This window comes from Stenella coeruleoalba (genome assembly GCF_951394435.1).
Source record: "Stenella coeruleoalba genome assembly, chromosome: 4".
Taxonomy (NCBI): Eukaryota; Metazoa; Chordata; class Mammalia; order Artiodactyla; family Delphinidae; genus Stenella; species Stenella coeruleoalba.
In genome coordinates, this window is record NC_137149.1 from 36,424,517 (window position 1) to 36,452,278 (window position 27,762).

The 27,762-nt window shown below is 44.1% G+C and overlaps 1 protein-coding gene across 2 annotated transcripts in view; it reads right to left on the reverse strand.

Annotated features, from left to right (window-relative positions):
* STK32B (serine/threonine kinase 32B) overlaps positions 1-27,762 on the reverse strand; it is a 343,330-nt gene that overhangs the window by 27,390 nt on the left and 288,178 nt on the right. Inside the window, exons 6-7 of one of the 2 annotated variants that reach the window (XM_079920140.1) lie at positions 24,038-24,127; positions 6,428-6,531 (exon numbers count right to left, since the gene is read on the reverse strand). In XM_079920140.1, coding sequence (XP_079776266.1) covers positions 6,428-6,531; positions 24,038-24,127 — 194 coding nt within the window. The remainder of the gene's footprint in view (positions 1-6,427; positions 6,532-24,037; positions 24,128-27,762) is intronic. The other variant, XM_079920141.1, reaches the window with a different exon arrangement.

A 27,762-nucleotide genomic window follows, 5' to 3' on the forward strand; every position in this document is an offset into this window, starting at 1 on the left:
CTTCTTCTTTTCCGATTTGGATTCCTTTTATTTCCTTTTCCTCTCGGATTGCTGTGGCTAAAACTTCCAAAACTATGTTGAATAAGAGTGGTGAGAGTGGGCAACCTTGTCTTGTTCCTGATCTTAGTGGAAATGCTTTCTGGTTTTCACCATTGAGGATGATGTTGGCTGTGGGTTTGTCATATATGGCCTTTATTATGTTGAGGAAAGTTCCCTCTATGCCTACTTTCTGCAGGGTTTTTACCATAAATTGGTGTTGAATTTTGTCAAAAGCTTTCTCTGCATCTATTGAGATGACCATATGGTTTTTCTCCTTCAATTTGTTAATATGGTGTATCACGATGATTGATTTCCGTATATTGAAGAATCCTTGCATTCCTGGAATAAACCCCACTTGATCATGGTGTATGATCCTTTTAATGTGCTGTTGGATTCTGTTTGCTCGTATTTTGTTGAGGATTTTTGCATCTATGTTCATCAGTGATATTGGCCTGTAGTTTTCTTTCTTTGTGACATCCTTGTCTTGTTTTGGTATCAAGGTGATGGTGGCCTCGTAGAAGGAGTTTGGGAGTGTTCCTCCCTCTGCTATATTTTGGAAGAGTTTGAGAAGGATAGGTATTAGCTCTTCTCTAAATGTTTGATAGAATTTGCTTGTGAAGCCATCTGGTCCTGGGCTTTTGTTTGTTGGAAGATTTTTTTTTTTTTTTTTTTTTTTTTTTTTTGCGGTACGCGGGCCTCTCACTGTTGTGGCCTCTCCCGTTGCGGAGCACAGGCTCTGGACGCAGAGGCCCAGCGGCCGTGGCTCACGGGCCTAGCCGCTCCGCGGCATGTGGGATCCTCCCGGACCAGGGCACGAACCCATGTCCCCTGCATCAGCAGGCGGACTCTCAACCACTGCGCCACCAGGGAAGCCCTTGTTGGAAGATTTTTAATCACAGTTTCAATTTCAGTGCTTGTGATTGGTCTGTTCATATTTTCTATTTCTTCCTGATTCAGTCTTGGCAGGTTGTGCATTTCTAAGAATTTGTCCATTTCTTCCAGGTTTTCCATTTAATTGGCATAGAGTTGCTTGTAGTACTCTCTCATGATCTTTTGTATTTCTGCAGTGTCAGTTGTTACTTCTCCTTTTTCATTTCTAATTCTATTGATTTGAGTCTTCTCCCTTTTTTCTTGATGAGTCTGGCTAATGGTTTATCAATTTTGTTTATCGTCTCAAAGAACCAGCTTTTAGTTTTATTGATCTTTGCTATCGTTTCCTTCATTTCTTTTTCATTTATTTCTGATCTGATCTTTATGATTTCTTTCCTTCTGCTAACTTTGGGGTTTTTTTGTTCTTCTTTCTCTAATTGCTTTAGGTGCAAGGTTAGGTTGTTTATTCGAGATGTTTCCTGTTTAAGGTAGGATTGTATTGCTATAAACTTCCCTCTTAGAACTGCTTTTGCTGCATCCCATAGGTTTTGGGTTGTCGTGTCTCCACTGTAATTTGTTTCTAGGTATTTTTTGATTTCCTCTTTGATTTCTTCAGTAATCACTTCGTCATTAAGTAGTGTATTGTTTAGCCTCCATGTGTTTGTATTTTTTTACAGATCTTTTCCTGTAATTGATATCTAGTCTCATAGTGTGGTTGGAAAAGATACTTGATACAATTTCAATTTTCTTAAATTACCAAGGCTTGATTTGTGACCCAAGATATGATCTATCCTTGAGAATGTTCCATGAGCACTTGAGAAAAATGTGTATTCTGTTGTTTTTGGATGGAATGTCCTATAAATATCAATTAAGTCTATCTTGTTTAATGTATCATTTAAAGCTTGTGTTTATTTATTTCCATTTTGGATGATCTGTCGATTGGTGAAAGTGGTGTGTTAAATCCCCCTACTATGAATGTGTTACTGTCAATTTCCCCTTTTATGGCTGTTAGTATTTGCCTTATGTATTGAGGTGCTCCTATGTTGGGTGCATAAATATTTACAATTGTTATATATTCTTGGATTGATCCCTTGATCATTATGTAGTGTCCTTCTTTGTCTCTTCTAATAGTGTTTATTTTAAAGTCTATTTTGTCTGATATGAGAATTGCTACTCCAGCTTTCTTTTGATTTCCATTTGCATGGAATATCTTTTTCCATCCCCTCACTTTCAGTCAGTATGTGTCCCTAGGTCTGAAGTGGGTCTCTTGTAGACAGAATATATATGGGTCTTGTTTTTGTATCCATTCAGCCAGTCTGTGTCTTTTGGTGGGAGCATTTAATCCATTTACATTTAAGGTAATTATCGATATGTATGTTCCTATTCCCATTTTCTTAATTGTTTTGGGTTTGTTATTGTAGGTCTTTTCCTTCTCTTGTGTTTCTTGCCTAGAGAAGTTCCTTTAGCATTTGTTGTAAAGCTGGTTTGGTGGTGCTGAACTCTCTCAGCTTTTGCTTGTCTGTAAAGATTTTAATTTCTCCATCAAATCTGAATGAGATCCTTGCTGGGTAGAGTAATCTTGGTTGTAGGTTTTTCTCCTTCATCACTTTAAATATGTCCTGCCAGTCCCTTCTGGCTTTAAGAGTTTCTGTTGAAAGATCAGCTGTTAACCTTATGGGGATTCCCTTGTGTGTTATTTGTTGTTTTTCCCTTGCTGCTTTTAATATGTTTTCTTTGTATTTAATTTTTTACAGTTTTATTAATATGCGTCTTGGCGTGTTTCTCCTTGGCTTTATCCTGTATGGGACTCTCTGTGCTTCCTGGGCTTGATTAACTATTTCCTTTCCCATATTAGAGAAGTTTTCAACTATAATCTCGTCAAATATTTTTTCAGTCCCTTTCTTTTTCTCTTCTTCTTCTGGGACCCCTATAATTCGAATGTTAGACAGCCCCCAGACTGTCTTTCTGACTGCTGGTCAGTCTAAGATGTTTGCTGTGTCAGCCTCAGCTGCCCTTCCCAGTCTCTGCTCACACGGTTTCCCAAGCAACTCATATATGATCCCCCTTAATGCTTCCTCCCTCAGAAATTCTTCCCTGCTCCCCTAAGAGCAGTCATCAGCATTGTCTCTGCAGCTACCTGTCTCAGAATCATCACCGCGTGCACATTTATGTAGCAGTCAGCATCCCTCCTGTGCGCTGGACGCCGCGTGTGCTCCGCCTACATTTGCTCCTGGAATCCCCACGGTGACCCCGCAGGCCGGCCTCATCATCCCCATTTCATGAAGGAGGAAGCCAGGGCTCAGATGAGTTAAGTGACTAAGGCGGAATCACAGCATCAAGGCACACGGGGTGTGGATGGGAGCCCGGACCTCTGCCCACCGGGCCAGGGACCTCCCCACTAACCGTCAGCAGCCACATGTGACTCAGCTCCTCTCCCAGGGCCTGTCTCCACCTTGAGAGGTGCTAAGTTGGAAAGGATGCAGACCTGCCAGCAGGCCCCCCGCATGGGAATCAGAGAGACCAGGGGAGGGGAGCTGACATTGACCGAGTGCCGACCCTTTATCAGTCACAGAGCTGGGTAATTTGCATCGTCAGAATCACTTAATATTCGCAGCCACCCTGTTGGGTAGGTGTTACTATTATTATTATTTTTTCGGTTAACAGATGAGGATTCTGAGCATTTGGTCTGTCTATTGGCCTTGGTTAAGATCACAGACAAGGTGCCTGGTAGAGCCAGGGTTTGAACCTGTGAATTCTTCTAAGATCCTCTTTCTGTGTTACGAGGAGGCAGCTTTCAGTTGAGTAAGAGGAAAATCTTTCTAGCCATTAGGGCTTTAAAAAAAATGAAACACGTTCTTTCTGGATATAAGAGCCCTGTGCATGCGGAGGAAAACCAGTGGACAGGTGGGTGACACTGCCAGGAAACCATCAAGGAGCCTGGTAGGTGGGGAAACAGGGGCTGGGTAAGACCTTTAAGTCCCTTCTCTGGGTCAGTGGATGAGAAACCTCCCTCTCCTCTCTGTCCCCATGGGGTTCTCTCCAGGGGGTGTGGTCACAGTCCCTGAGACAACTGTGCTCAAAAGGGAACTCTCCAGGTGGTGCCTTCTTTCTTTCTTTTTTTTTTTTTTTACATCTTTATTGGAGTATAATTGCTTTACAATGGTGTGCTACTTTCTGCTTTATAACAGAGTGAATCAGTTATACATATACATATGTTCCCATCTCTCTTCCTTCTTGCGTCTCCCTCCCTCCAACCCTCCCTATCCCACCCCTCTAGGTGGTCACAAAGCACCGAGCTGATCTCCCTGTGCTATGCAGCTGCGTGGTGCTTCTTGAGTCTTTTTTTTTTTTTTTTTACTTAGCAGGTCTCAGGGTGAGAACTGAGATTCTTGTTTGGGTTCATAGGAAAGTTGGGTACAAGTTACTCCCCTCGTCTGGGCTACAGGATCCAAGCAGGCTCACAGAATTCTCTGCATCGAAATTTCAAGCCCACTGATGACACTCCACTCCTCTGCTCTCCTGATAGAGCATTTCGGGAGAGATGTCTCTTTCTGCTCTAAGACTAGAGCATGCCTGGGTCCCTGGCTAACATACCATATTAATACCTTCAATCTCCCACCTTTCATTTCTAACGCTTTCCAACTCTATGATCTTAGAATATGTGTTCGAAAATTCCCATCATGACTTTCATCTTTTGGAGGTAAGGAGCCCCCTGGATCCTGAGGGAATCAAGGAACAGGGGGTGATCACCTATCAGGGATGCTGTCACTGACATGATGGAGGAATTTCAACGAGGAAGGATAACTTCTAAATTCACACAGTCCATGGAAAAATATGAGTGTTTTTCAGTATAGCTTTTGGACTTAATGTGATCGTTTCCAGGATTAAAAAAACAGAATCAACTATTTGCATAAACCCATTGTGTTTCAAGTCAAAGATGAACAGACCAAGATATCTGGGAGACAGAGTCACACCAACCCATAACAGGCATTCTTGTTCACTCTGTCCCCACACCAAAGCCCCGATCCCACCATGGGACCCTCCCTCTTCTATTAAAAGTGGCATTGGATCCCTAAGCAGAAAACTCAGATACACTGAAAATGAAACGTTTTATTTTGAAGCCCTTGGGGCTTTCTGCCAAGTCATCATCTTTGACTGTTCTGACTTGTGTTCCGGCAGAGAATACACTTTCTGCTGGCAAACGACCAATCATGCTTAGGTCAACTGCTTGCCAAGGTCATTTGTATGATTGATTCCGTGATAAACATCATCTGGTGATGTCTGTGTTCTCTGGTTCATACAAATATCATGGGGACCCTCATGTCCCCTCCTGGAGCATGTATATTAAAGAACCAGTACACGACAAAGGAACCAGCCAGGGAGGTGGGGAGAGATGAATTGTTTTCATTCAGTGCCCGAGAAAACTCACAAGTTCACATACATATTTTTTGCTTTCTAACAACATCATGTACTGTAGTATGTTTTTGAGGAATTCCGGGGAAATCACTGAGATCAAGAGAGACCCCAGTTGCTTGAACCACACGGTGATAACTAATGACACTCACATAGCTTGTATGGTTTTCACACAGCTGCCATCATTCATTCCCTCATTCATTCCCACCAGTTATCACTGTGCACTGGGGGCTCCTGTCCTCAAGGGCACCGTCTACCCGCCTTAATATGCATATATGCAGATGACCGTGAGACACTGGTAAAGCAGCATCCAGTGGGAGGAACTGACTCTCTACGCTGTGTGCTGGGTGTTGGAGCTATAAGGTGGGTCATACGCAAACTGAGTGTCCCAGTCTAGGGGTGCATCGATCCCAGGATAACTTCAGCACCACAGAATAGACTGAGAGGATGTTCCTATCCCCATTGTATGAAGGGGAAACCATGGTCCTGAGAGGTTAAATGGCGTCATTTTCAAATGATACTTGTGTAAAAAAAAAAAAAAGCCTCGAAATTCGTTTGTCATAATTCTTTTTGCTAAAATAAAACTGAGTTATTAGTTGCCAAATAGCTCCATTAGTCATCTTCAGCTTTTAAATTTAAAAGAAATAAAACAAAAATACGTATTGAATGCCCCATTTTTACAGGACACTGAGCTAAGTATTCGGGGAAGGTTGGAACTAAAATAACAACAACAAAAAACCAAGCTGGAAAGCTGGGCACGGGAGCCTCATGTTGTGGGTTGAAAGACGACAGCATTTGAAATCATGACACCAAGATGCTTTGGGTGTTTGAGCTGCCACGGATCAGCTGCTGAGCTTCACACAAGACCCTGCCCCTCTGGACATCCCTGTCCCCGTGAGTAGAATGAGGGGCTGGACCAGAAGCTTGTTAAGAGCTTTCTAATGCTCAGGACCTTGGAGTCGGCACACGGGCAATCAGGACTGACACCCAGGGCCGGCATGGTGCACATCCAGTGGCAGGGCCATTCCACCCCACCCAAGCCTGGTAGAAGCTGAGCCCCCCACTTCCACAGCCCTCGCGTTCACCACACAGGCGCACATCTTACCCAGCCCCGCAGCAGCTCGTAGGCCGTGACACCCAGGGACCACCAGTCAACGGGGTAGGAGTACCCAGGGCCTCCGTCCACATACACCTGGAACACTTCCGGGGCTGCCAAAGACAGGACAAAAGAACATTACTGCGCATCTCACTTTACACTCATTGCCTGTTACAGAGAGGACACGGGGCCAGGAACCCAGCTCTTTGGATGGCAAAGCCAGTACTCCATCTGCTATGCCACGTGGTTTCTGCACTCCGTAAGTCACGAGGTGGCTAGAGAACAAGGTGCAGGCATCACAGGAAACACCGGTGTGACACCTGGGACAGAATACAAATGGGGCAACCCAAGTGTGCTGTGGAGGGCGGTCTGTCGCGGAGGGTCAGGGAAAGTCTGGGGAGGAGGAGGGTTTGCTGGAGCATGAATCACGGTCACAGCCCGGGGATTAAAGTCTGAGTTAAGAAGAAGAAACTGCACCCCCAGGGGCTAAGACCCTTGCTAAACCTGGCCCCAACACCAGGTCAGGTGTCCCAGCAACTAGGATGCTCAGAGCCCTTTGTGCCTGGTGCCTGTCTCAGGTACGGTTTTATTTTAGCGTAGGTGGGATCGCATATGAAATATCCAGGATAAGTATATGCACAGGGACAGAAGACAGATCGTGGGTTGCCAGGGGCCGGGAGGGGGGATGGGGAGCAACTGCTCACTGGGTTTCCTCTGCGGTGATGAACGTTCTGGAACTAGAGGTGGTGGTCACACAGCATTGTGAACGTACTAAATGCCACTCTGTGTGAAAACAGTTCATTTTACGTTATGTGAATTTCACCTCAATAAATAAACAAGTGGAGGGTGGAGGCCCGTGGGTGACGGATCCTCACTCCTCAGGGAGCTGCAGCTGTTCCAGGGTCCCCCGGCCCTGCTGCTTCCTAAGCTAATGGGCGGTGGGTTCATCACTGCCTCACCCCCAACTCATCAGGCCAGGAGCTCTAATTGTTCATATTGGCTTCCAGGAAAGTCTTGGGAAATGTGGATCATTTCTAGCAAATTAATTTGTAGATATAATTCCATTTTACAGGGGTCAGAGCAGCCAAACTCTCTCGCAGGGAACCAGGACACGCTGTGTTTAAAGACATCTCGACTCAATTTTCAGACTGGCATTCAGACGGCGTGGGATTGGGGAGGGCCAGATGAGGCAGATGAGGGCAGACGTGGACGCTCGAATCTGGGCTCTGGATCGGCAGCTGGACCACTGAACCTGACCAGCGGGCAGATCTCAGCTGCCCTCTAGAGACCCTCTCCATTTACTTTGTATTTTCTAGCACTTTCACCCGAGGGTTCTCCTTTCCTCTTCACAACAACCCTCAGGGCCGTGTTATCGTTTGACACATTTTACCGAAGAGGTTCAGAGAGGGACAGCGGTGCACAGGAAGTTACACGGCAGGGACGTTCAGAGCTGAGGTGCGCCTTATACACTGGTCGAATCGCAGTTTGAAATAAGGTTCGTATCAACATTTGAGTACAGAAACATACCCAGTCTACGTTGGGGAAGATGTGATTGGGAGTTTGAGGAAATGGGTAATTTGAGCTTCCCAAAGGAAGCAACATGGTGTGATGGGAAACAGGAAGAAGGTCAGTGGGGCTGGAGCTGAATTAACAAGTTCTATTTGCCTCAGTTTTGTAAAACATGAACAAGAATCAACAGTATGTTCATAGGGTTCTTATGAGGATTAAGGAACAACGCAGGCTGAGAGCTAAGCTGGATGCCTGGCTGGTCTATTGTGAGTGTTCCGGGAATCTTGGGCATGGTTTTTATGACTAGAATTGTCATTCAAACCTTCTCTTCTGACCGTGCTCAGCCTCGCCACGGTCCACGCAGTCGCCTGGGAGGCGTGCTAAACTTCATCGTCCTCAGCCTCATGACCATCAGTCTACAGACCCGCTGAGTTTGGCATTTCCAGCACCTTTCTGTCTGCCCCTTCCTATCGATCCTAGATCAACCTGAATGCAAAGGTGGCAATCATACCTGTTCAGTAAACATCTAGTGAGAAAATATTTGATTTCCTAGCAGCTCCAGGCACTGAGCTGTGCTATTCTGCATCCCACTGGGAGCCTGAGGCTGAGCTCCAACCCAGAGGGGCTTCCTTCCCTGCACCCCAGTCTGTGTACTTGTCCTTCTTCCCTCCCTGCTGAGGGTTCCAGGACAGAAGGAGCCACATCATACTGGTCTGTGCATGTGTAGATGTAATTCTACAGAACCAGGGCCTCGACAGCTGCTGGCCCAGCCCATGTGCTCAGTGAGGGAGGCAGGGACATGCCCAGGAGTGCAGGCGAGGCTGCGTGCCCAGGTGTCCCCATAAATCCTTGTGGTGCCTGGCAGCCCCATGCCCATCTGGAATTCAGGGTAGAAGCAGCAGCTGACCAATTCTGTCCTGGCTGTTGTGACCAACCAAGTGACAAACGTCTGCAGCCTGTGACCCCACTCCCAGAGAAGGTGACAGTCTCTCCTCCCTTGCACAGCTGGGGCTGAGAGAACATAAACAACCTTTATGTCACAATCCATATGCCACCAGAACGGCTGCTTTAGTGGCCTGGATCAGTGCTTAGAGGCGAGGGCATCATACAGGATTAGAGCTTGAAGGACAGGTACAAGACACAGACCTGTCACCATCATTTCATCATGAATGAATGAGTATGGAAACTACAGCTTGCCAGGTGCTTTGTTAAGGATTTTACACGTACTACTTCTCTTCACCCTCCCAACCGCCCAATAAAACAAGCCTACAATGATCTCCACGTTCCAGATGAAGAGGCAGAGACATGAAGGGGTGTAGTTGGGTGAAGTGTCCCCAAAAGATATGTCCAAGTACCTGTGAACGGGGCCTTATTTGGAAATAGGGACTTTGCAGATGTCATTAATACAGACGTCAGGATAAAGCCATCCCGGATTCAGGGTGGACCCTTCCTAGATTCAATGGCTGATGCCTTTCTAAGAGAAAGAAGAGGTGGATTTGAGAGAAAGAGAAAGCCGTGGGAGGAGGCAGAGCCTGGAGGGATGCGGCCACAAGCCAAGGAAGCCCTGGAGCCCCGGAAGCTGGAAGAGCCTCTCCTACACCTCCGAGGGAGCACGGCTCTGCAGACACCTTGATATTGAACTACTGGCTTCCAGAACTGTGAGTGAATGAATTTCTGTTGCTCCAAGCCACCACATTTGTGGGACTTCGTTGTGCAGCCCTAGGAATCTAGTTAAGAGGGGCTGGGAACTTGCTCCAGGTCAGCCAGCTGGGATGGCAGAGCTGGGATTAGCCTCTCTCAGTATCTGATTCCAAAGTCCTTTCTCCTATACTGAGGTGACTTCCAGGGGTGATGGACTTACCTGAGGATGGGTCCTGATGAAAGCTGCTACCTTCCTTCCCTCTGTCCCAGAGCCTAGCACTCAGCCAAGTACATGGTAGGCACTTAATCAATGCATGTCAATTTCACCCTGGGGCCATACAGCTGGTCCAGCACATTGCTTGCCTGCTTCAGAAGTAGAGACAGCTCACAGCCTAGGACTGTCAGCACGGCAGGGGTGCAGGGTCCCTTGGAAACCATCTTGTCATCGTCCCCTCTGTGTTAGAATTGGCCACCGGGCTTGAGGGGCGAGAGTGGCTTGCCTTGGCCACAACTCACCAACTCAGGGCTCAAGTCAGAACTCCTGGTCCTGACTTCCAGGTTCAGGGAGTTCCCATTATTGGAACAGTTAAATTCAGCCATCAATGCTGGATGACTCTCCTTCCTCAGCTCCTGTATCCCCTTCCTCCTCTTCGCCAACACGTGGCCCTTGTTCAGATCCCCATTCCTTCCTTCTGGTCTCCTGCACTAGCTTCTCCACCCGTCCTCTGGCTTCCAGAGTCTCCTTCTCCAGTCCGTCCTTGCTTCTGGGGGAGTTAGCTTTCTGATATGCAACTCAGACCACGGCAGTACCCTGCCTCAAGGTCTTCCTATGACGATGGCTGTTTCACAATCTGTATTCCCAGGAATGCCACCAGCCATGTTAGGCTCATAGATTTTGGAGGAGAAATGATTCTGAGGTCAAACATGTCTGGGAAATGACGAGGTTCAATTGCGTTCTTTCTTGTAGACTTCTTAGCGCCTTTAATGACTCAATAGCAAGCATGGTTTGGAAATTTATTAGACTTGATCCTGGAATCTTTTTGATTTTTCAGTGGAACAGTACAAAGAACTAGGGCTGGAAACCCATGTGGCCTAGAGGGTGGTTTAAATTCTGTAGCCCCTCAGCTCCTACCTGTAGATCTTCTAAGCTGTATTATGGCCCAGGAGTTGCCCATGGCCACCTTGGGCTCCAGCTGCACACGCTGCTTGCCATTCCTAGAACACCCTGTCTGTCTATCTGTCTCTTTTTCTCTCCCCTAATCCACCAGGTTCTCTCACAAAGGGTGCAGCTTCAGAGTTACCACTTCTAGGAACCGAATACGTACCATTCTGCAGGCTTCTTTACATCTGTCATGTATTCCTCAAAATACATCTCTGCTATTATCATTTTCTTATCATTCCCCTCCCTCCAGACTAGATTACAGCTTCCTCTTTATCCTCACCTCCCCCAGGCATCTCTTGATCTTTACATTCCGGCTGCATTTTTGCTTATTTGTTTGCTTCTTGCTAGACTTTAAGCTCCCTGAGGGCAGGGACGGTCATGTTCTCCCTGGCTCCCCAAGTCTTGCCTGGCATGAAGAAGACACGTGGGCAAGGTTTGTTGACTGACTAAATAAATGAATGATCGTATAAAAAAAAAAGCAAACAACACCAGTACAGCCCTCGCTATGTGTCAAGCCCTGTTCTAAGTTCTTGACACACTGCTAATAAAAATAGCTCATCTCTCTGGAGCATCTGTCATGCACCAAACTTTGTTTTAAGAGTTTAGCATTAAACTCATTTAATTTATTTAATCTAATTTAATTTAGTTAATTTACTAATTTAATTTACTTATTTAATTTACTAATTTATTTACTAATATAATTTAGTAATAAATTATAGTAGTAAAATAAATTTACTAATTTATTTAATTTACTAATTTAATTTAGTTTAGCATTTAACTCATTTAATCTTCACAATGACGTGCCATTTGGCTAGCTGCAGCTGAGTCTCACTGAGGAAAGGACCAGGAGGTTCTGGGCTGATGCTGGCAAGGCCAGGACTGGGGGTTCCCTGGAGCAGAGTGAGTGATGAAGGAACCCTGAAGGGGGAGCCCAGGACAGCAAACGACAAACCAAGCAGATAGCTGAAGTTGGCTATGGCCTCGCCCAGAAAGGATGTCCAGGGTTCAAGGTCTGGGTACACCTGCAGGGGTGATGGATAAATGAAATTTCCCAAGGTCTTCCAGAAAGAAAAACAACTAAAACTCCTTGCAATGCCCTGGTGGGGTAAGGGCCAGCCCTGAACCTATTTTGAGCCATTGAAAATGCCCACTGTAACCATCATCGTCACGCACAAAACAGTCATGCAGAGCTTTCTAGGGCACAAAGGTTCCTTCATAATTACCCACACCCATGCTCAAAGCACCCTAAGCCCCAGATGAAGAAACGGATGCACAGAGAGGTAAAGGGGCAAGTTCAGGGCCGTGGAGACAGCAAGTGGAAGAGCGTGGACTGGAAAGCTGCTCTTACCACTTTCAAGGGGCGCTCAATACAGCTGTTCCATTATTATCACGAGCAATGGTTTTCTTTACAACACCAAGAGCTGCATTATTAATGTGGCCGTTTGTTGAGCATCTACCATGTGCTAGAAGCTATTCAAGTTTCTTTACATATGTTATTTACTCCTCAGGAAAGCTAACATTTATGGAATACTTTCTATAGTTTCACATGCATTATCTCATTTTATCCTCAGAAGGAACTTGAGAGGCGAGTACGATCATGATCTCCATCTGAGAAAGCCAGGCTTGGAGAGGTGACACAGCTACCGTGGCTCTGAGCCTCATTTGAACCCAGGCCTCCCCCATTCTCTGGGGTCATCCAGAATGACGACCAGACCTTGCCCTGTCTCCTTCAAACTCCAGACATTACACCATCTTTATGTATATGCTGAAAATGATGTATCATAAAACAGATATACATATACACACAATATATATACTCTATATGTTCTATACGCCAAAATCTCTCCATGGTCAATGCATTAAATCTGTGAATTCAATTGGAACGAAAATCAAGAGTATTTACGAAGGTCCGGGTATTCTAAAATTAGGAAATTAAGGTTTCAACATAGTCCAAAAGCAAAAAAGCCATGTGGTTCGCCATTAACATGCACATTAATAAAAGTGGCTGTTGAATCACATTCCCCAGCAACACCTGTTTCCTTCCACGCTACATCCCCAGGATCCTTCACGGTGTGCATGCATGTTGCACGGTCCATGGATAGCTGTGAGCCCACGAATGAATACACTGGGGGGAAATCGGGCTGCACGGAAGCTGCTTCCCCAGCACGGCCAGTGGCATGGATAGATCAGCCCCACTTCCCACTAACCTTTTCTACCAGTAGCTGAGCAATTCTGTCAGTGCAGGTTTTAAATGGAAAGTGAGTCTGGATTCCAAGGGACATCAGAGAATTGGCCTTCCAGAAAAGCAAGAACATGGGGTGTCGTCTGAAAGAGATCACCCCGAGGCAATGTAAATATGCATGTGGTGGGCTTTGCCCCCTATCCTCACCACACAGAGTTTACTTCCTCATTAGACTAAAAATATGGAGAAAAACCACAGAAACCACCTAAGTTATAATTATTGGTCTGATGCGTTAGCTCTATGAATATTCCTGAAGGCTCTGATTGCTGCAGCGGAGTGTGACAATGCTATTCAATGTCTAGCTTACAAGCTGACTGGCTTCCAGGATCGGTTTCTACAGGTAATTGCATCCTTCTGGACTGGGAACATAGAATTACCGCATTTCAGCCTAGAGGGGACCTTCAAGGTAATTTCCTTCCTCCCCTACCTTTTGTAGGTGAGGAAGCCGAAGCCTATTGGAGGAGTTCCATGGCTTCCAGCCCAGCTGGGACCAGAGCCCAGTTCTGCTGTCCACTGAGCCTTTCTGTGGCTCACACATCCGGCTGGCAGGATGTGCGAGATCTGGACACCTCTACCTTGAAGCCCCACAGGCATGGCACATTCAATCTGTTCAAGCCAAACTCTCCCTCTCCAACGGCCCCTTCTCCTGCGTTCTCAGCCTCTGTTGATGGGCTGCTCAGTTGTGCAAGTCAGAAACGTGGGAGTCTCATGGACCCTGCCCCTCGTCCAGCCTATGTTTTGGATCATGTGATTAATTCTCAAGACTCATCATTTTTCCCTTCCAGAATCTTCCTGTCTTCTCTGGTCCTTTTTCACTTCTGCTTGGACTCATGACAGCTCCTCCCCTACCCCAGCCTGGGCCCCTGTAATCCCACTACACTTACTCCTCAAACACCTTTCTAAGTCAGTAGAATCAGTGGAACGGAGAGACGGAAGGTGTGAGTGTAGTGATTATTCAACCTGAACCTGAACCCCAGCTCCCAGGCTTACTGCCACAGTGGCCTCAGGCAAAATGCCTAATGTCTTATTTGTACCTTGGTTTTCCTCATCTGTAAAAAGGAATAACGATGTCTGCTACATCAAGTTATTGAGAAGAGAAAATGAAGTTCTGTATGTATTTATTGAGCACAAAGTAAGTGCTCAATAAATGCAATCTAACATTGTTGTCATTTTATTATCATTCACATGTTCAAATCACTTAATTAAAATATTTCCAAATTTTTCTATTTACTGTAGAATAATGGTCAAACTCCTTAGCATGAAAAATTCCTAAAAATAGGTTCCAACCGCCTCATATTTTGGCCACTATCTTTATTATACCCATTGGGCCAACTTCAAAGAATAGGACACACTTTATGTTTAATCTTCTATGACTTGCCTGGTAATCTTTACCCTATTTTTTATACTCATGAACTCCTACTCATACTTCAAAACCCAGACCAAATTTTACACCTTCTGTGGAGTGTTCTTCAAGTCCCTTCCTGTTTCTCAGTTCCCTTCTTTTCCCCTCTCTTGGCCAAGTACATCAGTGTTCTGGATTCTCACCAAACCCTTGTTGGTTCCTCCCTTGCAGCACTGATCATGCCGTACTGCAATTAAGGATATACATGTCCACCGTTCTCACTGGACTGTGAGCTCTTTGAATAGGGGTATGACTAAGTCAGGGCCAAAACGTCAGGGATTAGCACAAAGCTCTATGTGAGTCATTTAGAACAAGGACTGACACAAAGCAAGTTCCAAATAGATGTGAGCTAGTTATTATTATATCAATTCATTATTGAATGGGAAATGAAATGCACACATAAATGAAAGACCAACTCACAAATGTACATGTTGTACATGTTCCCCAAATGATTCAAGAGCTCCATCATCATTCTTTGATGAGAATGTGTGGAAAAGCTGTGGAAAGCAGAGATGAGCAGGGTGCCTGGCCTCTGTCTGGATCCCTTGGGGGCAATTCATGTTTCTTTGGCTTTTTATCTTGGCAAATGAACTCAGATATTAATTTGAGACGAAATGAATCTGCTGCATCAGTCTGATAATTTCTTTCTATCTGGTGATGCTAGTAGTGTTAATGGTAACAGAAGAGTCGTTTCATTAAGGTATGTAAGACGCTGCTCAGGTGTGGACCAGTAGGACCTCACCTGTCTGCATGAGAAAAGGAACAGCAGGGAAAGTTTAACTGGCTGAGAAGCTCTGATGAGGTACAGAAATCAATGGTGCACCAGTATCAGAAAACTACTTCATGTTAAATGTGTCAGATTAAATTAGTAAATTAGAAAAGAAGACCCTTGGAAAGTTTTCAGAGAGAATGATGGAAAGTGCTAACTGAAAGCACAGGGTTCTAACCCTGTGCATTTTACACAGTTAATATGTGAAATGGGTGATAAACATCTAAACAGCATGTCAGGCTGATGGAAAAGTTCATTTAGATAGTGCTACTCTCTTAAAGGATTCCAAGATCTCTGTTTATCTCAGGCCCATAATGTTCATTAAAATTTCCCACTGTCAAAAGCTTTCGTGGGTACACAAGTACCACGTGATCTGGCCCCGCCATGTCTCCAGGCTCACTCTCCTTGCCTACTTTGTTCAGGCCAATCTAGCTTCCTTATGGTTCTTTCGATGTGACAAGCTCCCTTTTGCCTCAGGGTCTAGGCGAAAAGTTGCTGTCTCCTGCAGTGCTTTGCCACCTGTTGTGCTCAACAACACCTACTCGTCCTTTAGAACCTAGCTGAAAAGTCACTTCCTCAGCAAAGTTATCCTGACCCCTCCAATCTAATCATCTATCCCATCAGCATCTCTCTTTTTCCACCATAATCCTTATAAAGACCTCAAACAATTCTACTGTGTTTAAAATATGAGTTGGAAAGAGTGTCACTCCCAGCCTAACAGTGAGAAAAAGCTAGATCATCTATGAAACCATAACTTTTCTTGAACTCAACTAGTCTGAAATTTAAGGAAAGACGGGTACCTTCAAGAAGGTTTGGGATGTGAATACTGGCTTACCTTGGGAAGAGCATGGGAAGAAAACAGGGCTGCCATAGAAGAGAGTAAGGAGACTTAAATTAAGATGCCTAATTTAACTGAATTGCTGAAGGTTGTATAAGAACTTAAGTGAGAGAATAGAACTATTGTTTGTCCAGATACAAGAGGAATTTGCATTACTCACAGACTCCTCTCTACATACCCTCACTGGGTACTCATGACAAAGACTGGGCACAAAGCCTTTTCCTTACATGAAAAGGCAAAGGATAGAAAAGCCAAAATAATTTTGAAAAGAAGAAAAGAGTTGAAGGACTCTCACTACCTGATCCGAGTATTATTATGAAGTAAAAGCAAAAGTATGAGATTAGTCAAAGCATAAACAAGTAGATCAATGGAACAGAATAGAATCCAGAAACAGACCCATGCATTTATGGTCAATTGAGTTTTGATGAAGTTGCAAAGCCAGTGCAATAGAGAAAGAATCGTCTTTTCGACAAATGCTGGATGTAACAATTGGACAGCCCTTGTAAATCAATGAAAATTCACAACACATTCAAAAGTGAACTCAAAATGGCCTATAGTTCTAAATGTAAAACCCAAAAGTATAAAACTTCTACAAGAAAACAAGCAGAAAATCTTTGTGACCTCATGTGAGGGAGGAAAAGATGTTTAGAATGACACCCCGTGCATGATCAATAAACGAAAAATAAAAAATTGGACTTCATTTGAATTTAAAACATCTGCTTTTAAAAAGATGCTATTAAGGTAACAGAAAGACAGGCCACTGACTGGTGAAAATATTTGCAAATATATCTGGCAAAAGACTTATAACCAGAATATATAAAGAATTATCAGAAATTAATAATAAAAAACAGATGACCCAATAAATTAATGGGCAATGATTTGAACAGATACTTCACAGAGAAGGTATGTGGATGGCAAATAAGCCAATGAAACTATATTCAAGAGTTTGTCAGTTTCTTAAAAAGTTAAACGTACATTTACATATGACCCAACAATCCCACTTCTATGTAATTATTCTAGAGAAGTAGAAACTTAAGTTTATATATAAACCTGTACGCAAATAGTTTATTTACAATTGTGTAAAACTGGAAACAACTCAAATGCCGTACAACTGGTGAAGGGATAAACCAAACGTGTATATTCATCCAAAGGATTTCTACTCAGAAATCAAAAGGAAAGCTACTGATCCACACAACATGGCAAAACCTCAAATGCATTATTCTAAGTAAAAAAAGCCAGATTCAAAAGTTTGTAGAAATATGACTCTGTTTTTGTGACTTTCTGGAATAGTCAAAACTATAGGGATAGAAAACTGATCACTGGTTGCCAGGAACTGGGATGAGGGAATCTTGGAGGTGATGGAGCTGTTTCTCCGTCTTCATTATGGTGGATTAATTTACTGGATTACATTAAAAGAGTGCATTTTACCGCATGAAAGTTGTTCCTCAAAAATAAGCATCTCAAACTATATATTTATCAGTTCGATGATTTGCAAAGTGATTGTCTCCCTCAAAAACAGCCAAACTGATGAGGGCAGGAATACTGCCTATTTGTTCACAGACGTGTTTTCAGCCCATAGAACACCGCCTGGCAGGTGGAAGGTGCTCAATAAATCTCTGCTGGATGGATGAATAGATGGATGGATGGATGGATGGATGGATGGATTGCCAGTTCTCAGGAAAGATATTGGGCCCTGGAGCCTCACTGGCCTGGGTCTGAATGCTGGCTCCGTCACTTTCTCTGGCACAGGGGTAGCAAACTTTACTTCCTTTAGCCTCCATCATTTCTACAAGGAAAGTACAAGCATGGCCATGGTGCCTCCACAGCCACCTGTGTTTGCTCACTGGGGAAAGGAACTCACATATGGTGAGTACGGACAGGGCACAGGCCCAATGATCTCCCAGGGCACCCACCACCCCCCAGCCGACCCAGCTCCTATCATGAATTAGGATTTGGTTGGGGTCTCTTTCCCCGATTAGACGGCAAACTCCATAAGGCAAGGGAATGTCAGATTTGGGTCTGGGCTCCCAGGGCTTAACATATACTAAATAGTCTGAATAATGATAACAGCAACAATAATAGTATCAGTTACCAGTCTGAGGCATCTACACTTGACTTTACGTTACGTACTTTCCATAGTTACATCATGAAATCCTCACAAACAATCTACTAAGGCAGATTGCATAACCATTAATCCCATTTCTCAGATGAGGACGCCGTCGGGTCCCGCGGTTTGACCTTCACCATGCTGGGCAGTTTAAGTGTATTACATTGGCTAATGGGATTTGCCTAAGTTCACCCAGCCTCTAAGTGGGAGACACCCAAATCACCCCACGCTGAAGCCCACACTTCATCGAGACCCCTTTCTGGCAAGCCCGATTGCCCATTTTCTTCTCCAAGGCCACCCATGAGGCCAATCCCGTGAGTCTCCAGCATTGGCCTTCCCACTGGTTCCGTGGCCCTTATCATGGCATTCAAGATCCTGGTACTCTGGCTTGTTTCGTCTCTCCCTCTCACCTCCTCTTGTTCTACAAGCTATAAAAAAATGGGAGTGCTAGGGTCTCCCAGCCCACCAGGCTGCGTCACTCCTCTATGCCTCTGCTCCGACTGAAATGACCTTTCCTTATCCTCGCCTGGCAGGTGAGCTCTGAGCACACCCTGAGACTTTGACTCCTCAGATGGTCCCATTCTGGGGACTCCATCTTGACAGGGACCTGCTTAAATCCAGGCCTGCACAGCTCTCTGCCCCACAGATGTTGAGCCCCTTTGGCCCCGGAGAGCATGACTCACCCCTGTGCCCCCGTGCCTAACTCTGAGCCTCACACCTCTGAAACACTGTATTTGCTGAAATAACACTCAGCTCTTCATTTCACCTCAGATGAATAAAGTCTGAAGCCCCGGGAGGCTGCTGGAACATTTCTGACTTCTAATTTGGCACGTTTCAGAGAGTTTTTTTTTTTTTCTCTGTTGGTGAATTCCATCTGCTCTTTTAATGAATGGAAATTCAGTACTATGCAAATATTTCTTCTGGGATCATCCTTCGTGAGCAACCTTTGGGAGCTTACTCATCAGCCCGTTCCCTAAATCCATGTTTGGAACATTCTGGGAACTTGTTATTGGGCCTTTGAACTGAACAGCTCAAGTGAACGAAATCAACAAACCTGCCACTTGATAGCAGGAATTTATAGCCCTGGGAACTGCAGGATGTGACCTGAATGAGAGAGTTTCCCTCTCACCCCCATTTTCCCCACCAACCTCCCACTGCTTGGCACTGCCAACCCCTGAAAATATATCCATTTGGTAAATGGATATATATATATATACCATTTGGTAAATGGTAAAATATATCCATTTGGTAAATATCCATTTGGTAAATCAGCTGTGCTCTCTAAATCCCATAAAAATCTCTCCTGTGCATTTGTTCACTAATTCAGGACTGAAGCTCCTTTAATTAGAAGGACACCAGAAGCCCTGAATCCTAGGTACAGCTGGGACAATACACTTTTTTCTTGTCTGAGAAATGTGACTTTCTGATACAAGAACTCAGTGTCAAAAAGGCAGCTTGGTACAGTGGCAAAAGCGTGGACTTCAAAAGCAATGTAAGTGCCCATCAACAGATGAATGGATAAAGAAGATGTGGTACATATACATGATGGAATACTATTCAGCCATAAAAACAAATGAAATAATGCCATTTGCAGCAACATGGATGGACCTAGAGATTGTCATACTGAGTGAAGTTAGCCAGACAAATATCACATGATATCACTTATACATGAAATCTAAAAAAATGATACAAATGAAGTTATTCACAAAACAGAAGTAGACTCACAGACATAGAAAACAAACTATGGTTACCAAAGGGGACGGGGGGAAGGGATAAGTTAGGAGTTTGGGATTAAGATATACACGCTACTACATATAAAATAGATAACCAACAAGGACCTATTATATAGTACAGGGAACTCTCCTCAATATCTTGTAATAACCTATAATGGAAGAGAATGTAAAAGAAGAATATATATATTTATACATATATATATACATACACATATACACACGTATATATAAAATGAATCAATTTGCTGTACACCTGAAACTAACCCAATGACTGTAAATCAACTCTATTTCAAGAAAAATTTTTTGAAAAAGCATGGACTTCAGACCCAAATAGACATGGCTTCAAATTCTGGCTCCATCACTTGCTAGCTGTGTGACTCTGGGCAGGTTAGCTAACCTCTATGGGCCTCAGGTTACTCATATATAAAATGAAAGAGATGCAGAATTCTCATGTGGATCTTCTGGGGATTAAATGTAATGACAAACATCTGGTAGGGTCAAAATACATGTTGGTTTTCTTCTCCTTTTTGACAGTGGGGCCTCTGGGTCAACCTTGGTCTGCTTTCCCAGAGGCTGAGAGCCAGGACAGAGCTGCGTCAGAGATGAGTGGGAAGCCAGGGCATGAGGCTGAGGTAGCCCAGGAAAGTCTGCTATGAACAGTGGCAAAGCAGGGGCAGAAAGGTCAGGGTTGGGAGAATCTTGTCTTGAATTTCTCCAGTGGTCCAGAATCTACTTTCCTAGAGATCAATTTGCTTTTTGGAAATAGCCTCAAGGCAGTGGGAACTAATTTATAGGATTATAGAGGTGGCTCCAACTGGGAGATTCTTCTCTTATGTCACCTCTCTCCTCCATCCTCCCTCTGGAGATGATGACTCCTCTGGCCTCTACCTGCCCCTTCCGGCAAAATGCTCCTGGGCTTAGAATTGGTGTTCTTCGCTCCTGTGTCCTCCCTGGGGGATCCTGTCACTGCCGTGGCTTTGCTGCATCTCCGTGCCGGTAACTCCCCATGCACAGATGGAGTTCACATCACTCTCCAGTTGCTTGGAGTACATCTGAATGTCTTGAAGTACATCTGAATGTCTTGAAGTACATCTGAATGTCTTGAAGTTCCTACAGACCTCACTTTCAAATTCATCCTTCCCACCGTCCCCCACACCTGCTCCTCCTGCGGTGTTCCCTGCACAGTGATCATCACTGTAATCCCCTCTACTGCTTGATTCGGAGGCCTGGAGGCAGCCTTATCCCCTCCTTCACTGCCATTCTCCATCTCCATGTCTGATCTCTGTTGAATCTTAAAGCAGGGACCTCCTTGGATAGAACTGCCCCAGCTCTGGATCCTTCTGGAATGGGATTTCAGAAAGGTCGTCAACAGTGAAAGCCTTATTAAGGTCTGTATTCAGCATCCCAAGGGGATTCTGTGAAATGGACAGACCCACTCATTGTATACCCTCTGGTGTTCACACTGACTTGGGTCTGCTTTCACCACCAAGGTCAACTTGGGTACGTCCCCCGACCTCTCTCAGCCCATTTCCTCAACTCTAAAATGGGAATAAATAATTGCACCTACTTCATGTTTGTGAGGATTAAATAAGGTTATGGATGGAATGCCTGGCACATACATAGTAAATACTAAAAAGTATTGTTTTTACCATTATTTACCGCCAAACTTCATTTATGTAATCTATTTAGTAAGTTAAAGATGAAGGACACAAGGAGTCCATTCTGGGGAGACAATGACATAGTTTTTGAATCTCCACAATCCACCTATAAACAATGGCAGAGCAGATAAATAGCTAAACCAAAAACCATGGGCAATATTTACTACAAAGCTAAGTTGTCCCCCCAGACCCCAAACTATAAGCAGGTGGGAATAAACCAGCAACAGTGACAAGCCCTCCATGGCAGTGATTTCTGTACAGAAGGAAACAAAGAAAATAATAACACAGCCTATGATGGACCAGAGCACAGGGGACTTCAAAATAGTGAGCAGACATTGACTGGGAGGCACAGCTGACCAGTCTGAGAATAGCAGATGAAACTGGGAGGGACTTGTCCAGACCCATCTCAGGTGAGTGAGAAGGGCCCTTGGTAAGTTTTGCAGGAGCTGGAGAGTCTGGGACACAAAATCGCTTTAATCAATCCAGCCAGAGCTCCCATCTAGGAAAGATCCCAGGGAGAAACTGTTGGGAATGAAAACAAAACTGAGCAGGAAGGGGGCCCCTCAGACCAAAGAAAGAGGCGGTCCAGATAGAAGTGGGCAAGTGGAAGTGGGCAAGGAAATCCCAGGTAGCAAGCTGCCTTGGGATGTGACATGTCACTTAAACAACAGAAGAGGCAAGTCTGTTAGAAAAGCTACCCTGAGCCACACCATCTTATAAAGGTTCAGGAAAACTAATATTACGTGAAAATGAGCAACAGAAAAGTATCAAAGTCAAATTCCACGTCAAGTTATAAGAGAAAGGAGAATAAAGAGCAGAACAACATTGTACAAGGAAAGCACCTCAGAAAAGACAGTGTGGTGGATTGTTTCATAAATGGCTCCCCAATGAATCAGGCTGCCTGGTATCCATGACCAGTGCAGTTCCCTCCCATGTGGTCCCTGGTCTTCATCATGTGACTTGCTTTGTCCAGTTGGACATCAGGAAATGTGAAGCAAGCAGAGCCTTGATAGGCACGTGGGAGTTGGGTTCTCCTTCTTGAAACCGCTGCCACCATGTGAGCAAGCTCTCTCTAGTCCCCTTGATATGAAAGACCACCCAGAGAGAGGGGCCCATTTATCTCAGCTGTCCTGGCTGACCCAGCAGCTGAATGAGTGACCACAACAAAAACCAGCAGAAGAACCACTCAATCAAGTGGCAGATAAAAAGGAACGAAACTGAGTTATTTGTAGTGAGGTGGATGGACCTAGAGACAGTCATACAGAGTGAAGTAAGTCAGAAAGAGAAGAACAAATACTGTATGCTAACACATATATATGGAATCTAAAAAAAAAATGGTTCTGATGAACCTAGGGGCAAGATGGGAATAAAGATGGAGATCTACTAGAGAATGGACTTGCAGATACAGGGAGGGGGAAGGGTAAGCTGGGACAAAGTGAGAGAGTGGCATGGACATATATACACTACCAAAAGTAAAATAGATAGCTAGTGAGAGGCAGCCGCAAAGCACAGGGAGATCAGCTCGGTGCTTTGTGACCACCTAGAGGGGTGGGATAGGGAGGGTGGGAGGGAGGGAGATGCAAGAGGGAAGAGATATGGGGACATATGTATATGTGTGACTGATTCACCTTGTTATAAAGCAGAGGCTGACACACCATTGTAAAGCAATTATACTCCAATAAAGATGTTAAAAAAAATCAAGTGGCAGAATTGTGATAATACAATTGTTACCGTTCTAAGCCACTAGGTTTTGACATGGTTTGTCATATAACAATTGACAACTAATATAGACATTAAGGATTAATAACTAATATAGACATTTAAAAATTATGCAAGACATGAAAGAACACATAAATTATAATTTAAATACTCAGAAATCTGGCAAAAGAACTCAGGAAAAAAAATAGAAACAAAGGGAAATTATTTCAGAAATAAATACTTCACTAGAAACTACACAAAGCAAATAAACACAACAGAGAATGCCTTAAAGTAAAGAGAAAGAAAAAAAATGAGAAAAAATTTAAACATAGGACGAAAGAGATAAGAAAGATTTGAAAATGGCAAATATTGAAGACTGACAAAGAAGACCCAACATTCAGACAATAGGCACCCTTAACAAAGAAAAAGTAAAGGAAAAGAATGTGTACTAAAAAAAATGACATTTCCATGAAAAGTCCTAAAGAAAAACCAACCTGAAGCCACATTGCAAGAGCACTGTGTACCTGAGAATATAGATCCAAAATGACCAACACCAAAATCGTATTCTGGCAACACTACTGGACTTTAAGGAAAAAGAAGAGTTTGTTGTTTACTTGTTTGTTTGTTTTTCCCTAAGCTGGAGCCAACCTTTCTGGCTGAGTAGGAGTTCTCTAGAAAACACAGGAGGAGATGGTCTTCCTGGCAGGGGAGACAGCTTAGGTAAGGGCCAAAGGTGTGACAGAGCACGGCACATACTGGGCATGGTTTGGGGTCTGGTGAGGGGATGGGAGGTGGGTGAGGGAGGGGTGAGATGAAGCAGGAGAGGAATGCTGAGGCCTGCGGGGATCTGCAATACTCACCCATGTAGGGTTTGGTCCCGGCCATGGAGGAAGCCTTTTCTGTGCCTTTCACGACCGTCGCTATGTTGAAGTCTGTGATGTGAACATGTCCTGGAGATAGAGAATCAGAGACCACAGTTAGCAAGAGCTGCAGGCAGCTGGGTTATTTCCTTGTCTGATTTAAAGTTGTGGTCTGCAAAGCGGTGGGTGGGGCAGGAAGAAAATATTAGAACTTTTATTTACATTAGTATTTTTAACTGATACTTTAGAAGTGCCTATTTTGGGCAGCATCATTTACAGTAGCCAAGCTATGGAAACAACCTAAGTGTCCATCAGCAGTCAAATGGATCAAGGTGTGGTATGTGTATACAGTGGAATTTATTCAGCCCTGAGAAAGAAGGACATCCTGCCATTTGGGACAATAAGGATGGATCTTGAGGGCATTATGTTAAGTGAGAAGTCAGACAGAGAAGGACAAATACTGCATGGTCTCACTTGTATGTGGAATCTAAAAAAAAAAGTCAAACTCATAGAAACAGAGAGTAGAAAAGTGGTTGCTAGGGGTTGGGGGAGGGGGAAATAGGGAAAGGCTGGTAAAAGGATACAAACCTTCAGCTCTAAGAAGAATAAGGTTTGAGGATAATGCAAAACATGGTGACTATAGTTGATAACACAGTATTGTATAATTAAGATTTGCTAAGATAGTAGAACTCAAATATGCTCATCCTCCAAAAAATAGATACATATACATATATAAATATGTGAGGTGAAAAAAAAGTCTATTTTATACGCAGGTTTTATAATGTGAATTTTGGTGGTACATGCATATTATTTATAAATAAACAAATATGTTGAAGACATGATGAAATTTTTATGGATTAAAGTTTAGCAGCACTGGTCCAGAGAGTGAAAGCTCCTGATAAATAAATGAGACAGGAGAGTCCAGACTCCCTCTCTCAGGAAAACAGTGGGTTGGGAGAGGGTGCATGGAGAGAGGATTCTCATGCCCTGAAGACACCCTTGTTCTGCTGTCTGTCTGCTCTGGTCAGCGGGGGCCTTAGTACTATACCTGATGAATTGAGTAGGGAGGGGGCTTGGGGGTTGAGACCACCTTCCATCCAGCCTAAAGTAACGACAGCAGATGGGACGTGGGTGTTGAAGAACCCTGAGAGGGAAGGAAGAGGGACAGAAAAAGAAGGAGACAAGGAGATGTGGGGATAAAGGGGAAAAGAAAGAAAGTGACAGAAAGAGGGTGAGAGGTGAGAAGGAGGAAAATCCAAAATAGTGAGTACTGGCTCTCTGGGGATTTGAAACATAAAATAAAACTAGCTCTGTCCATCAATGGATGAAAGGATAGAGAAGAGGTACAACGGGTGTAGATATACAATGGGATAGTACTCAGCCATAAAAAAGAATGAAATTTTGCCATTTGCAGGAACATGGATGGACTTGGAGGGCATTATGCTAAATGAAGTAAGTCAGACAGAGGAAGACAAAAACGTTATGATATCACTAATATGTGGGACCTAAAAAATACAACAAGCTAGTGAACAAAACAAAAAAGCAGCTGACTCACAGATGTAGAGGATAAACTAGTGGTCACCAGCGGGGAGAGGGAAGGGGTAGGGGATAAAAAAAAGGGTTATTATGGGATTATAGGAAATCATGTGTGTGAAACTTTTGAAAACTGTAAAGCACTACAGAATTTTAAAAACACATAAAATAAAACCAGCTCTGAGACCCTTGAATACCTGATATAAATGCAATCACATTTCTTTCTGTTTGTCATCACATCATTTTGTGAAAATGGTTGGATTTTCACCAAATCAGAGAGCTGCGTTTGGGATGGTGGGGCTTAAATACATAGGTGGGTGGCATACAAAAAACTGGGACATTGGGAGAGCCTAGAGGGCACCTCCAAGAGATGGACAGACCCCCCCACTAGAGCAGGTGCAAAGAGGCCTGCTGAGAGGTTCATGGGAGAGGCGTGCCTGATGTGATCAGCCACGGTGGACGGAAAAAGCACCAGTGGTGTCACATGAAACTCCCAAATCTCAGGCTCAACAGCCAGCACCGATGTGTGACTAAGCTGCTCTGCCAGGCGCTCTGTCCGGTGCCCCCGGGTGAGATGCAGCAGGAGGTACTCAGTGATGACCTGTAGTACCCTTCAGCTGCTTGTGGAGGAAGCTTAGGTCACCCAGCCAGGCCTTTGCTGGGAACCCTTTCTGGCCAGACACACAGTGTCCCCACCCAGGTAGCATCTCTAGAACATATCCAGTCTGCTCCAGCCTCTGGGGCTCGGATGAGCATCCCTCCCATTCAGCTATCCATGGTCCTATCTGCAGAGTAGTTGGGTGGACAGACTCTGAGACAGGCTGCCTTGGTTTGGGTCTCAGCTTTGTTGTGACCAGCTGTGTGACCTTGGGCAAATAATCTCCCTGAGCCTTGGTTTTCTCATCTGTAAAATGCGGATGATGATAACAAAATATCCATCTCAGAGGGCTGTTGGGAGAAGTCAGGGAGTTAATACATATGAAATGGTTAGAGCATACTGACACACATGAAGTAGGGAATTTCATATAAGCATTTACTCTTAGCAGTACTGCATGGCAAGGCGTGGCTCCAATCCCCTCTCCAGCTAGGGCCAGTCCACTCCTGCATCCTCTATTGCCTCATTTCTAATACTAACAAACAAGTAAGTTCACAGTCCTGTTTTCCACTGTGAGGTATGTGAAAGTAGGTGGACATCTGAGTCACTTCTGCACCCCACACCTGAACAGTTCCAAGCACAGTAGCACTGCTGGGAGGGAATTCTGGGATCTTCAAATATAGTTTTTATTTGGTTTTCTTTCATTTCTCCTCCTCTTAAAATTTTTTAATATTTGCATTATGAAAGTAAAGCCAGCTCATTATAATAAATCACAGAATACAAACATGTGTTTGAATCTCTCCTTTCCCTGCCATATAACCACCCTGATTCATACAGCTCCTCCATTATTTCTCCCTTCACTTATGCAGACGTATATCCACATACGTTAGGACTTTGGCTTTGTTCTTACAATAAAGAGCTCAATACTCCATGTGTCATTCTAAGAGTCACTTTTGCATTTAACCATGTATTGTTGACATATTTCCAAATCAATATATGTAGGTCTACCTATGAGATCCACAGTCCCTACCTCCATTCGAAATCCATTGTTTTGTTTTGTTTTGTTGTTTTGTAATTCATTTAGTGATAAAATCTGATCTGGAAGTCCTCTTCATAGTTTTTTAAATTTATTTTTAAAAATAAATTTATTTATTTTATTTTATTTATTTTTGCTGCGCTGGGTCTTTGTTGCTGTGCGTGGGCTTTCTCTAGTTGTGGTGAGCAGTGGCTTCTCTTGTTGTGGAGCACGGGCTCTAGGCACGTGGGCTTCAGTAGTTGCAGCGGGTGGGCTCAGTAGTTGTGGCATGCGGGATCTAGAGTGCAGGCTCAGTAGTTGTGGCGCATGGGCTTAGTTGCTCCACGGCATGTGGGATCTTCCTGGACGAGGGCTCGAACCTGTGTCCCCTGCATCAGCAGGCAGATTCTTAACCACTGCGCCACCAGAGAAGCCCTTCATAGTTTTATTTATTCTACTTAGGGTGAAAAGTCATGTTTTGCTACAGAAATATTTATATATTTGATTATGAGATGCTCTCCAAGCCTTGCTACATAGTATACAGTACTATGTATATAACATAATATACAGCATATATTTTAA